We start from the raw sequence: 13,643 nt of genomic DNA, 5'->3' as shown, positions 1-13,643 counted from the left end.
AAAGGTATTCTTCTCTGTAGATAGATCGATCTTATCGTGGTAGTATATAATCAAAAGTTCTCTACCCGTCTTGCAGAAACTAAGAGTTCCGTAATTCCATGGCATGAGACTCACCTATCTTAGTCACTGCAAGTTCAGTATGTCCATGGTCAAGTAATAGAACTTCAGCTACCTAAACGCAACCAACTGCAAGGCTGGTATTCTGAACTTAGTGCAGTAAACCTATGTGCCGAGTTTGGCTGTTTATTGCATGCGATCACCGGTGAGACTGAGGCAAGACATTGACAAAAACAAAAGTGTTATTCAATTACTATGGGTATTTCCTCCGACTCAGACACGGCACATTCTTCCATTATCAGCAACACTCCACGACTCGCTGCCAACGGCGTTGCGAACGTAGAAGAATCCTTCAGGGTCCCACTTCTGCTTCAGGCACAGGAGGGACTTGTAGTTGCTGCCAAAGAACTCGGTCTGGAAGTTGGGCTGCTGGAAGTCGGCCTCATTCATGTAGGCACCACCAGTGGGGGTGAGAGCCTCAATCTCCTTCATGATGACGTTGGTCATGAGGTCCTGGTTGGCAATCATCTCCTCCCAAGGGGCGGTGAAATTCCAGACGGTGGTCAGGGTGGCGTGAACGAGGGCGTTGCGCCAGGCGGGGGTGACAGAGTTGGTCTCCTTGGTGCCGAACTTGCCAACGTCGGTTCCGACGCCGATGAAGGTGGCACCCTTCTCGGCGACGCTACGGGAGAAGGACCCGATGTTGGTGATGTTGTCGCGGGGAATGAGGCGGCCGCCGTACTGGGCGATACCGACCTGGATGTTACCGATGGGCAGAGGGCCGAAGTACTTGTCGTAGTGGTTGTAGTAGCTCTCGTATTCGGTGTAGGTGGTGGTGTAGTTCATGTTGAGAGCGTCGAGACGGGCGACGAAGGGGGCGAGCAGGGTCTTGACCTCATCGGCGGTCTTGTTGTACGCGTTGAGGGGGGCGATCTGGAAGAAACCAGCGGCGAAGTAGTAGACGACCATGGAGCCGCCGTCGACCATACCGGCAAGCTCCTCGTGGAAGGCGTCGATGGCGTTGAAGAAGGCAGTGTTGTCGTTGTCGGCGGCCATCATGACGAGAGTGGCACCACCGAACTTGGCATCGGCGTGAGCCTTGACGGTCATGGAGGTGACAACACCCCAGTTACCGGGGCCACCGCCGGAGAGAGCCCAGTAGAGATCAGCGTTCTCGGTCTGGGAAGCAGTCAGGAGAGTACCGTTGGCGATGACGACCTGCCACTCCAGGACATTATCGGCGCTGAGACCGAAGGAAGTGGACAGAGCACTGTGGCCACCACCCTGGGTGTAACCTCCAGCAATACCGACGGTAGGGCATTCGCCGCCAACAACAGCAAGGCCGGCGTTGTGGGCAGCCTCCATAACGTCGAAGCCTTGGGTACCGGCACCGACCTTCATGGCCTTGCCGGTGTAGGAGGCGGTGTTCCAGTCAACAACCTCGGTGCTGGTCAGGTGGTGAGTCCAGACGGAGAGGGCCCCGGCTCCGGTAGAGCGACCAAGGTAGTCATGGCCGGTATTACGGATGATGAAGCGAATATTGTTCTTGGCGGCGAAGGAGATAGTGGCCGCGATGTGCTCGGGGGTCTTGGCGTCGACGGCGTAGACAACGTAGTTACCCAGAGTACAGGCACGAGACTGCGGTTGGAATGGGTCGCAGCTCTGGTTGGCGAAGAAGGGAGCCATGATGGAAGAAGAAGATCCCATGCTACATCATCGTTAGTCACTTGATGTCGTCAATATCATGAAGATGGGATCGACACTTACTGGATCTCCGCATCCTGCCATTCACTCTGCAGAGTAGCGCAGGTGGCCGCATCGTAGACGGGGTCGTGGCAAGGCGCGCCAAGAGGGACAGTCGCAATCAGGTTGCCGCCAACAGTGGTGTTGAGGGCATCCCACTGCGCCGTGGCAGGCCAGCAAGCATCGCCGGGGAAACACTTGCAGTCACCGGCGGCGCGCTCAGTGAAGGCGGTGCCGATTCGGTGGTTCGGAGCAGCGAGGGCCGCACCGGCGAGGGCCGCTTGGAGGACAAAGCTCTTCATCTTGGACTACTTTACTTTGACCTGGGTTGGAAAGGCAAAGGCAAAGGCAGCGCAATGTGAGACAAAGATCGACGGCTGAAGGGAGACAGAGGGCGGGGGGAGGGGGCAGAGGAAAAGAGAGGGAAATGCCGCTGGACCATTTCATCAAAAGAAAGTTTTTCCTACCGGTGGCCATGGGCATCACTTTTAGTATGCTGCAGGAAGTGTCCTACCCGACCTCCGGGACCACGGCATGGAGGTTTGGAGAGTCCATCTCGACAGGGAGGACGCTTCCCGACTGGGGTTTCGACCGAGATTTGGGGTCCTATAGAAGGCGGACTTCGCCCCCTCAAACTAGTGGAAGTTTGCCGCACTTCTTACCTGTTGCTGATGAATCCGTCTTGCTATCGTTCGAGAAGGGAACAATAACGGGAAGAAGCCCCTAGGGTCGATTTTCGTGCAGTGCCGTTTGTGGCTGGTTCCCTCTTGTTCCCCTGCCATCCCTGGCCAGGGGCGGTAAAGCGTTGCGGGCTGTGGAGCGGGAGACGAGGTCGATATCGTCCTAGATATCGGCCGGACACCAGGGATGCCGGGTGCCTCGGTCTATCGGCCACTAGTGGCCAGGACGGTCAGCGAGTCTGGAGACTGGAGCCCGGAGTGCGAGACTTGACAGTCGACACCGGACATCCTGATACCTATCTCCGCCTGAAACTCCATTTGACTTCTCGCTGTCGCTTCTGGCGGCCTGCTCTCTCTCACGATCCCGGCTCCCACGACTTCGCAAGGCGATGAAGATCCGGGCCACGAGCGTTCCGTGGTCCGCCGTCTTCCAATACCTGACCAAAGGCCGGGTCAGGCTTGCACGGCCGGGCTCCACGCGGTCAGGTTGTTCGCTCTTCCAAAGTCTTGTTCAGCGGGGACTGGAGAGTGGCTCGCAGATCAAAGGGTGCAGTGTTCCCGGCAGCAATCCTGACGAATCCCTCGTCCAACAACTCCAAATTGCTGCAGAATCACGCATCGTTCCTTGCAGAGTGCAGTTCGCTTATGCTCTGAGACGATGGGCAGAAACCGGCTGTTGAAGTAGTGCTACCGTCGACGCAAGAATGACGATGGTGTTGATGCTCACATCCATGGCCGGCCTGTCGTTGGTGCGGTTCGGTTCGGAATCTCGTGACGGCTCGTTGCTGGTTACTAGCCAACCTTTGATCCAACTGGTGGTCACTGACTGGACAATATCCCGGACTTCTCCTCGGCGTTTTCGAGGAATCTTCAATAGTCGGGCGTAACCTGGGCCGGAAATTGAAGCTGCGGGGGTTCTTCAGCAAAGTCTATCGAACCCCGGCCCGATTGGGGGCTCGCCACCAGATCCTTGGTAAGAAAAGAGGATCGATCAAGCAGACCCACGCATCCTTCAGACTTTCAAGGGGGGCCAACTGCAGGGGCCTCGCGGCGGTCTAACCTGAACTCGCCAAATGCCGATGAGATGAAGTTCCTCGGTTCCTCCAAGATTCGGTAGCAACCGCATCGTACGAGGCAACGTATAGAAGAACGAGGGGCTTGGCCAAACTATCCATGGAGTTGGGCCGCCGTTGTAACGTCTGATAAATATCTTGATAAGTGGTTCATGCTCGATCGGAAAACAGGGTGCAAGTTGCGAAGCTTTGGCTGATTGCGACATTGTCTGCAAATACGACTGGGTGCGCCCCAAGAATCTCGTCCAAGGGTCTCCCACCCCTCGGGTCTCACGAACTCATGAATGAGACAGTGGTGTGGTTGAACCACGACGTTCATCCAAACTTGAGTGCAGCTGAGTTGAATCATGTGCGGTCATAGGATCAACGTTATTGGGACGTTTTCATGACATAAGTTCCGTCCAGTAGTTGAGATCAACGCTGCTAGGAAACACTATTGAAAAGGGATTGGCGGCCGTTGTGCAAAATCGGCATTAAAGTGCCTCATACAAGCGGGCGGCAAAACAAACAGTCAGCCACCACGACGCCGGCGGCCGGACAGCACAGACATTCACGTCCCGTCCCGATCAACGTTTTTTCTCCCTCCGAAAAGGTGTGTGTGGTATCTGTGAGCTAAGACTGTGGCTGCTCCCTTGGTTTGGTTCCTTGGCAAGAGGGAAGTTCGGATCCGAGAGGAATTCCCCGTAGGGCGTAGAACACTGGAAACTTGTTCGATGTCAGCGTGTCCGAGTCACGAAGAGGACCCTTTTCCCTTTTTTTTAGTGGTTCTCTCGTGCCCGGATCGCCTCCCTCTCCTGATCATTCTCCAGTTCCCGTGGATGTCCCAAAGCCAAAAATCCTCGTCTCCGCAGATGCCCAAGAAGGCTGGCCGGCTGGGTACGGATACGGTTCCGGGGAGTTTGGGGTTAGAGACTTGAGCGTATTCTTCAGAAATTTCAGTCACGAAATATTGTTGCTTGCTGTGCCGCTTTGCGCTCGAGCACACACGCTCACCTGAAAAGCGGGATGGCGCTGAGAACTTCTGGAACTTCTTTCTCATCGGTGGGGGGGCTTGATGACATGGTTAGAACTTGCATGGATGTGCAGGCACACTCTGCAGGCCAAGTCGGCATATCAGACCCACGTGGTCGGAATGTGGCACAGCAACTTGAACTCTCAAAGTCTCAGTCGACTTCATTTTGACGAGGTCTTGGCTTGATAGCAGAAAGTTTCTTGGTCGATACAACACTTCAGGGCCATCCAGCGCATCGCTGGCTAGCAGCCAATTGCAAACACTACCCTATACGTGGAAACAAGTTTGCTTCAGGGGAAAACCTTTGCTTGATGAGACAACCTGCTTTTATAAGGATAGCATGTCGATACAAGAGTCCAGAGCTTTACCGCACATGGCAAATTGCCCGAACCGGCGTGTCTCGGACAGGGATATCCTCGCATGTCACATTCATCACTGACTTGTCATCGCGACACGGACCAAGTCTGGCCACATTGTGGTTGTGTGGTCCACTCCTTGGTCCATGAATTTTGATAATTGCGTAAATTCGAGTTGAAGCTAGCCCGCCAAGTTGTCAAAACCTCCCGCTGTCACCTCTACCACTGTGACATTTTAGCCCCCAATGTGATATATCATACGCGGTAACGCCATGTGACATAAAGGACCTCTCCTCGGGTTTGGCTTAGACTGCGGCTCATTTCTCTTCCTCGGTTGGGTTCCGTGCTCGGGATTCAACTTCCATAATAATGTGGAAGAACCCCCGGGCAGCGGTTCCCACAATACGGGCTTTACGAAATATGGCAGACTATCAGGGGAACCAACAGCTGGTTCTCTTATGAAAGACCATCATCCCTGGATCTGCGCTAATTAGTGCCGCGTGCAATGCCCGTACGCGTGCATAGTGTGCGTGTACTACAGTAACTCCGTATATGCGTCCAACAAGGGGGACGACAAGCAGGGGATGGGGGCCGCCGACGACCACGTCTCTTCTAGAATCCTAGGTCTGGCGAGGAAACCCAGACGCATATCCGGCCGGTGGCTCAGCGAAGTTCGAGGTGACTGGTCGCAAACTCGATGCGTTTTGCAAGATGCAGGCATGGGTACGTTCGTCTCCAGAAAGCACTCCTGAAATGCAACATCGGCATACTTTCCGGCGGGGGCAGGAAAGAAACTCTGTGGCTCTGCTGCTCCAATGGTCCTCGTACGGAGTTTGGCCCCGTATGCGTTCCCAACTTCCTCGTGGCTCCCTCGAGCTTCTCGCAAACGTGCAGTGCACGAGGCAAGAGGGGGATGTTACCTTGTAGACGATCCGAGGGACAAGACCCGGAGGACAAGCCCTCCAGAGCCCACACACCTCACACATCCGGCCTAGAAGCTCTCACAAAGTTCGTGCTTGCAGCCCGGCTTGGCCGTTACTTCAAGTGTGATATCTTTTACCTGCTCCGACAGGGGATGCCTTCTGGCCCAGATGCTCGGTACCGGAACAGGATACCCAATCCATAAGGTTGGAACTATGTGGGAAAAGGCAAATGTGAAAAGGGAGAGAGGCCAGAAAGGAAGAGCATATTATTTGTATATTGATACTCCCTCCACTCTCCCCCCTCCCCTCTTGGCACGAACGTTACTAGCTGAAAGGCCTAGTCTAATGATGTTATGAACGACGAGCTCCTGTACAGATAAAGCGGTCTAAAGCCAGTCGGCTCCGCCACCTCTGTCCACTCGTGCCTTTTCCTCCTAGTCTCCTACCTAGGCTCGTCGGTTAGATCGGCAACGTCCTTCCCGTCTCACTACATCCTGTCGAACAGCGTCCGCCCGCAGACCTTCAGCCTTACGTCTGTCTGGGCTTGACTTCACCGCGTTCACCGACTGGGTTCCAAAGGAGGTTATTCGCAACAGTTCAGCCCACGATGAGCGAGTCGTGGACTTACAACACCCCGCCGGGGACACCGTCCACGGGACCCCAGATCACGGCCATCGCGTTGGTGTTCACGGCGCTGTCGTTGATCATCATGATGTTGCGGTTATACGTCCGTGTGATCATGCTCAAGGCCGCTGGTTCAGGTATGTTTGCATCTCGAGTGATCTGACCTTTGGACAGAGTACTAAATCGTCGGTTATAGATGACTGGGTCATCTTTGTAACGTGGTTTGCGGCTGCTGGATTCGCAATCGTCAGCACTATTCGTACGTTGATCTTCAATCTTCACCACTCGTCTTGCGTCTAATAACCACTCGCAGAAACAAAATGGGGCTTGGGCCTCGAAAAGCTGGAGGACATGCCAGCGCAGAATCTCTACAACTTTGGTCTTCTGCAATACGCCGGCGCTCCTTTGTAAGTGCTCAAGGTCTTCAGCAAGATTGATCAAGACATGTTCAGAACTGACATCCAGTTCAGCTACATCAGCAGCATTCTCGGATTCAAGATCAGCTTGCTTCTCTCATATCTCCGCTTCATTCCGAAGGGTCCCTACAGGTGGGCAACTTTTGTCACCATTGGCCTCTGCGTTGCGTATCACCTTGCCTTCCTCTTGGTGCAGATAAATCTGTGCACGCCTGTAAGTTTCCCCCATCTCTTATTCCAAGTCTGAACACACATTGACAAAGAACAGATCGCGAAGCAATGGGACCCCACGATCACCAATGGCTCCTGCATCCCCGGAGTTCCCTTCTACACCAGCATGGCGTCTCTTACAATTGCGTTTGACGTCATTGTGTATGTTCCTCAAATCAACCATGTTTTCAAAAACCAGCTAACAATTTGTCTCCTCAGCATGTTCCTTCCCTTCCCCGTCCTCGCATCTTCCAAGATCCAGAAGCGCAAGAAGTTCGTCCTCCTCGGTCTCTTCGGCCTCGGTGCCTTCATCACCGTCATTCAAATCATCCGAATCCAAACCGTCCACGCCCTCGCAAACTACCTCGACTCCTCGCCCCTCATCATGTGGTCCGCCATCGAAAACAACCTCGGCATCATCGTCTGCTGCATCCCGACCCTCGCGCCCCTCGTCAAATACTTCAACGAAAAGAGCAGATCCGGGAGCCGAAGCAACAAGTACGGTGCCGCGAGCGGCTACGGAAAGACGGGGCAGAGCGGCAATGTCGGAAGCAGGTACGCGCTGCAGAGCTGGCGCCCGGGGATGAGCGGTATGCAGCCGCTCGGCAGCGGGATCGACCACAGCGACCGGGATATTGGCGTCCAGAGTTCAAGGATAGGGAAGGGATCGGATGACGGCAGTGCCGATTATCATCTTGATGCGCCGGTTATTGTGAAGAAGACGGAGTTTGTGGTTACGAGCAATCCTAGGGAGCCGGGTGAGGCTGTTTGAAGGGGATTTGGGAGCGAAAAATCATTAACGACTTGGTATATTGATGTCTGGGTACTTGTCTAAATAGTTACACATAATTCGTATGACTCTACAGGGATGCAGGTGCTATCGGCCGTGTTTTCCCCAGCTTATGAGCTTATTTCCTCGACACCCCGACTCTTGTGATGTCCAGGCTCTAATTCGGCTGATCAAGCAAGGTAGTGCCCTCCTCAATAGTGACATTGTTTGATCTGTACGCTGACGCTGTGGTTTTGGTGACACCGACGCAACTCTACCTTAGCAAGATCGTATTACATTTGTATATCGGCCTCCGCGACAAGTCAAACTCTTGCTGTCCAACATACCTATGCAAAGAGCTTCCCTATCGATTAGCCAGTTTCTTCTCGTTGCCTGACCTCCAGGGCCCCAGTGATATTTAGTATTGTTCCCGACCACAGAAACAAGCATTCGCTGCCTCACTCCTTTGTTCTTGCATTTACAAAAATAGAGTTAGAGGTCGACCGGGTTAGCTGGTCATCCAGTCGATTGAGAAGGTTTGTCATAACAAACTTGTCAGCGGACCGACCCGAGCTGAGCAAAACGCAAATCGAGTGGGAACGCACCATCAACTTGACTCTCATGTTACTCAACCAAAGCATTTCTTCACAAGAAAAACCTTTACTTGCGATGACATTCAAAGGCTTTGTAGGGTTCGCATCGACAACAGCTGAAAGCACAGCAACGAAGTCAGAGAGATGAATGGGGGATTGAATCCAGGATCTCACAACGGTCTAAAGACAAGGAAGTCTAGTAACAAAGAGCACATCGTCCTTGCTTCTGATCATGACGTTTCAAAAGCTTTGACCTTGTGAACACATTGAGATGAGCAAAGCACAAGTTGAAGTGAAAGTCAAGTTCTTGTTCCACTAATATCTGCCTAAGTTCGGTAATACGCAGCTCTTCTCATCCGAAAGGTAAGTGAACGGCGTCAATCCAGAAGTCAGCCTTTTTCCACCGCCGCCGTCCTTAGTCCCCTTCGATCTCAAAAAGAGCAGTAAGTATACACGAAAGAAGCCCTCTAGTGAGAAGGGCCAAAGGGGTCAGGGACCTGAGAGTCGGAGCCGGGGCTGAAGGCCTCTCTCTTAACATGAAGGCGAGCACTGCCCAAGCCACCCATACCACCACCGCTGACACCAAGGCTTCCGTTGCCCTGCATCTGGCTCTGGGGCGTCTCGTAAACTCCAGGGGTAGCTCCATCCTGGCCCACGAAGAGACCGCCGGCAGAAGAAGTGACAGAGTCATGACGCTGATGAGTAGGACGAAGCTGAGTCTGGAAGTCACTGGCGGAGCCCAAGTGACCATCACCGCCGCCGACACCAGGAACACCACCAGCACCTCCAGCACCTCCAGCACTTCCAGTGCCACCACCAGCAAGGACACCAGTAGTACCGCCTCCGCCGGCAAGGCTGTTGAGGCGAGTGAGATCATTGCCGATGCCTCCGATGACGACTCTTCCACCTCCGCCGGTGTTCTTCTGGACACGACCACCCAAAGTGTGACGGAGAAGACCGAGGTCTCCTTTCATAATGTCCTTAAGCTCGCGGACCTTCTTCCGGATCTCCTTGCTCTTGTCCTTATCGTACATCGCATCAGCGAAGGACTCAAGGTTGGCCATAGTGTCGCTGACAACGGTGTTCTGAGCCCGAGTATCCTGGAACTCGTCGTCCTCATAGAGGGCATGCTGAGCCTGGACGTTGTTGCCCCAGTGGCACATGGCGGAGTTCTGGTGGACAATGAGGTGACGGAAGACCTCGGTCGGGTACTTGCCGCCGTTGAGGGCCACAGCGGTGAGAACGTCACGCTGACTGAGGTCGCGGTTGTTCTTGAGCTTCTCAAGAATCTTCTTGTAGAGGACGTGGTCGTTGAGAGTCTGACGCCAGAAGCTAGTATCAATGTCCTCGAGGATGATCTCCAAGAGTTGGGAGTCAACCTTGTTGATGAGAGTCTTGATGAACTTGTGAGCATCAGAGCGGTTGTCGCGGTACCACTCATGGTTAGCCGCAAGAACCGCCTTGTCGACCCAGGCGGCGGTGTTGCAGCGGATGAAGAGGTCCTTCAGGACCTTGTTGTACTCACCGTCATAGTTGACGGCGACGATGGCCTCAAGGGCGAGGAAGTCGACGAGATCGGGGCGACGTTCGCGCTCGGGGACGTTCTTGTCCTTGAGCGAGTTGCAGAGGGACTGATAGATGGTGTTGTCCGAGATGCAACGACGGAAGGCGTTTGAGTCGATGCGAGACTCGATACGGCCCAGAAGGGCGGGAGTGAAGGTCGCGTTCTCGCGAATCTTGCTCTTGGCCTCCGTCATGCGTCTGGCGCGCTCTTCGGCCGAGATGACGGTGGTACCGCGGTCGCGCGAGCGGGAAGACATGATGGTTGAGTCGATGAAGTGGTGAGCGACGAGAGGTTGATGATTTGTAAGGGGTTTCTTTGTTTGCGGACGAATCTGCGTCAAAAGAAGTCAGAACCACCTTCGAGGACTCAACAAAAATAATGAGATTACTTACCGCAATATTCAGCTTGTTGTGGAAGCTCTCACAGCGCGCGTTGTTGTGATATGATAGCGATGAGGGCAACAATGTTCATGCCACTTAGCTATATCTCGCCGGTCAGTGATGTATCACAGCGAGATACACAAGCGGTTGGGTGAAATTAACAAGCTTGAAAAAGAGACGAATCGAATCTCGAGAGTGATGGGTGGGGAAAAGACAAGAAAAAAATAAAAAGAAGGGTGAGGGCGAGGGTGAAGGTGAGGGCGAGGGAGGGCGAAGGAGGACGAGAGGGTGGGGCGCGGTCATGGAAGGTGAAAATGAGAACAATGGCCTCACCTCGAGGCAGGAAGGAGCGATCGGGCTCAAACTAATGAAGATTTTTTCACCGCTATAAGATAAGAAAAATCAGTTTCATTTGCAGTAGGCGTATTTTGAGAGAAGGAAGGGACCAAGTGACGCGAAAAGTGAGGGCTTACCTAAATTGTGGTTTGTGGGAGTGGCTGACTTTCGATGCGATGGTAAAGAAGAGAATTTAGGAAGGGCTTCAACTCCTCAGGATATCTCCATTAGTTGGTCCCTCTTCGTATCTATCAAGGCAGGTATTGGCATCCTCACCTTCCCGTATTGCCTCTCTCTATCTCTTTCCGACGTATTCGTCTCCCGCCGGAAGTGAGAGGGCCTGAAGAACCAGGACGGCGAGCATGGCCGCGTCCCGAGCCGTGCCGACACATCAAGTCATGAAAACATAAGCTGTAGAGCGTTCTCAGTGAAGGATTTTATATCATGGATATGGCTGGGGCATAGAACAGCTGATTATAGGAAGTATCCTGCCCAAGTGAAGCTCAAGAAAAGACATCACGTTGCTATGGACAGGCGTGATAGACATCAAGCACCACATTCTCTAGGCTTTATGCAACGGCAAGAACATTATTTTGACTATTTTTGATTTTTATTACGCAACACAGTAACCAGCTGCCACCCGATCTGGGATCCTTGGTGTGCTCCCATGCCTGTCATCAAGTCATGGTCTCATAATAAAGCCACTTCAATAAAGCATGCGCCTTCCAATGTTCCTTGACAATCTTGCCACGTCCAGTGGTATGTAACAATGACCAAATCCTGCTTTCCCTCAAGCTACAACAATGATACAAACCAGAGCGTTCAGATCAGGAAGACAGAGGGCTGATGCCGAGGACCTTCATACCATTCTCAAAGACCTGTCTGGCATTCTCGTACAGCACCGCTCGCGCAAGGTCAAGCGCCGGATCGTCGGCAGTCTCCTCTTCTTCGTCTTCACCCTCGCCCTCGTCGTCATCGAGACATACCAACAACTGCTCGGCCAGCCGATACAGGAACGTCAACACGGCCGAGGGCTCGAGAGTTTTGTACGCAGCGTTGATGACATCAGGGTACTGTGCCATGAGTCTCAGGAGATTCGTGTACTCTTCCTCTTCTAAATGCGCATAGTCGACTTCTCCGAGCGCAGTAGGGCCAGCGCCAAGCTCCTTGATAGTTAAACAAAGTCGAGTGTAAAGGAGTTGAAGATGAGCGCCCGTCTCACTCTCGAACTCAGTCATCTTCTTGCTGTCGAACGCGTACCCGTTGCTGCGCTTGGTGTGCATGTCTTGGGCAAGAAGCGATGTGATGCCGAAAGGCTCCGCAGCGGCAAGAGGGGCCCCAGCATTCTCCTCCGTCGCCATGGCGTCTCTTACTGCGTTGGCGCATTGGTTCAGCATGTCTCCCAATAAGTGCTTATTGCCGAGCTGAGACGACAGGCCCTGGACTTTGCCAAAGTTGACGTGTTGAATTTTCTTGGCGAGATCCTCTCTCCCCATCAGCTCGAGTGCCTTGATCACGCAGCGGAAGTGAGAATCCTGCTCCGAAGCGACGACGTAAATCATCTTGTCGAACGCAAACTTCTTCTCACGATCGAGGACAGCAGCCAGGTCACGGGAGAAGTACATGGTCGTGCCAGTACGGTTCCGGATCATACCAGTACCGAGTCCTTTGGCGCCGTGCTTCTTGAAGTCGATGAGCCACGAACCATCGCTCTCCTCGGATATCCCCTTCTCCTTGAGGACTGTTTCAACTTCCGCAATTGACTCCGGCGTTACCTGCGACTCTCCGGCATATTCATCAAACTTGATGCCGAGACGAGCATAGGCTTTGGTGTAGTCTTCAACATATACGTCGCGGAACCTAGTGGTCAAGGCTAATGCATCGGCATCCCCTTCCTCCCATTTCTTGGAGAACGCATCACGTTCGGCATAAATGCCCTTTGACTCAATCTCGGCTGTATTCTTTCCTTCCTCCTTCGCCTTCGCGCTTGCCTCTTGTTCAGGCTTGAACAGTTCGTTGATCTGGTTGTGTACATCGAGTAGGTGACGAATGGGATCTTTGGCAAAGGCTTCCTCTGAACCGAACTTGTTCCAACCGACGGCGAGAAGGGCAATGTTCTTGCCCCAGTCGCCTAGGAAGTTCAGTCGGCCTACTTCCCATCCCATCCGCTCATGTATATTGGCGATGGCAGCACCATTGATTGTGCTGCGAAGGTGTCTGCCTTCGAATTCTTGTGCGATATTAGGCGACGAGAACTCAACGATGACCTTTTTACGTCCAGACTCGGGTGATGCAGCGTCCTTCAAACCAAAAATGTCATCACTTCCATACAATTCTTTGCGGTCGGCTATGAAGGGGATGAGGAGTCTGGGAAGGAAGTATGGGGAGGAGAAGATGCGGATGTGAACCCCGTCGACGAATGGAAAGGTGTATAGGGGTGACTTCGGAAACTGCATTTGTTTTCTGTCAGCCTAGGGAGGTACCTTCAACGTTCACTTGAGTAATAACCTTATCGAGAAGCTCAGCTGCGGCCTCGGCGTTCGCTTTGATCTTCAGACGGGGCAGAATGATGGCTAGATCGCCCATGGAAATGGCAGCCGTAGACTGAATCGCCTCATACGCAACAGCTGGTTCGCAGCCTGCCACCTCCGCCACGATGGTGGCTAAGTAAGAACGCCAGATATCTAACGGGCGCACTAACACGTCGGCAACTGGAAAGGATGGAAGAGGTTTTTCGAGGCTCAGCCTCCCAAGTGAAGATTGAAGGCCGTTGATGGACAAAGTCGCCATGGTGTTACTGGGATCTGACAAGTATCTTGTGACCACCTGCTTTGGTGTGTGTGGAAGAAGGAAAACAGGCAAGCGCTATCACAAACGATGGGAGAATTGTCTCTTTCTTCAGCGATA

At 53.3% G+C, this 13,643-nt stretch overlaps 4 protein-coding genes across 4 annotated transcripts; 1 reads left to right on the top strand and 3 right to left on the bottom strand.

The window, feature by feature from the left end:
* Positions 1-330: 330 nt before the first annotated feature.
* Positions 331-2,102, bottom strand: BDZ83DRAFT_578726 (FAD binding domain-containing protein; the record flags this gene model as incomplete). The annotated part of the gene is made up of 2 exons (XM_060505160.1): positions 331-1,765; positions 1,825-2,102. The coding sequence occupies 2 exons, from the start codon at positions 2,100-2,102 to the stop codon at positions 331-333; spliced, it is 1,713 nt and encodes a 570-aa protein (XP_060364497.1).
* Positions 2,103-6,451: 4,349 nt separating this feature from the next.
* BDZ83DRAFT_752680 (uncharacterized protein) lies at positions 6,452-7,866 on the top strand (the record flags this gene model as incomplete). The annotated part of the gene is made up of 6 exons (XM_060514237.1): positions 6,452-6,605; positions 6,665-6,727; positions 6,782-6,875; positions 6,939-7,098; positions 7,153-7,256; positions 7,314-7,866. The coding sequence occupies 6 exons, from the start codon at positions 6,452-6,454 to the stop codon at positions 7,864-7,866; spliced, it is 1,128 nt and encodes a 375-aa protein (XP_060364496.1).
* A 1,498-nt stretch (positions 7,867-9,364) lies between these two features.
* On the bottom strand, positions 9,365-10,261 carry BDZ83DRAFT_555373 (uncharacterized protein; the record flags this gene model as incomplete). The annotated part of the gene is made up of 1 exon (XM_060503517.1): positions 9,365-10,261. A coding segment is annotated over one exon (897 nt), but the record flags the coding sequence as incomplete, so codon positions are not given.
* A 1,070-nt stretch (positions 10,262-11,331) lies between these two features.
* BDZ83DRAFT_700428 (arginyl-tRNA synthetase) lies at positions 11,332-13,587 on the bottom strand. Its single transcript, XM_060511429.1, has 2 exons — positions 13,245-13,587; positions 11,332-13,186 (listed from the first exon to the last, which is right to left on the bottom strand). The coding sequence occupies exons 1-2, from the start codon at positions 13,524-13,526 to the stop codon at positions 11,564-11,566; spliced, it is 1,905 nt and encodes a 634-aa protein (XP_060364494.1). The 5' UTR covers positions 13,527-13,587; the 3' UTR covers positions 11,332-11,563.
* Between the last annotated feature and the right edge of the window lie 56 nt (positions 13,588-13,643).

This window comes from Colletotrichum acutatum (assembly GCF_030867785.1).
Source record: "Colletotrichum acutatum strain CBS 112980 chromosome Unknown BDZ83scaffold_52, whole genome shotgun sequence".
In the NCBI taxonomy this organism is placed as follows: domain Eukaryota; kingdom Fungi; phylum Ascomycota; class Sordariomycetes; order Glomerellales; family Glomerellaceae; genus Colletotrichum; species Colletotrichum acutatum.
Note: the sequence above shows the minus strand (reverse complement) of the source record. Positions and strands in the feature narration are given on the sequence as shown.

Excerpts from the sequence above, each read along its gene's own strand:
- BDZ83DRAFT_700428 (XM_060511429.1), bottom strand. The coding sequence starts at position 13,526 with ATGGCGACTTTGTCCATCAACGGCCTTCAATCTTCACTTGGGAGGCTG. Across the intron at positions 13,187-13,244 it reads CAGCTGAGCTTCTCGATAAG|TTTCCGAAGTCACCCCTATA; the intron begins GTTATTACTCAA and ends AAACAAATGCAG.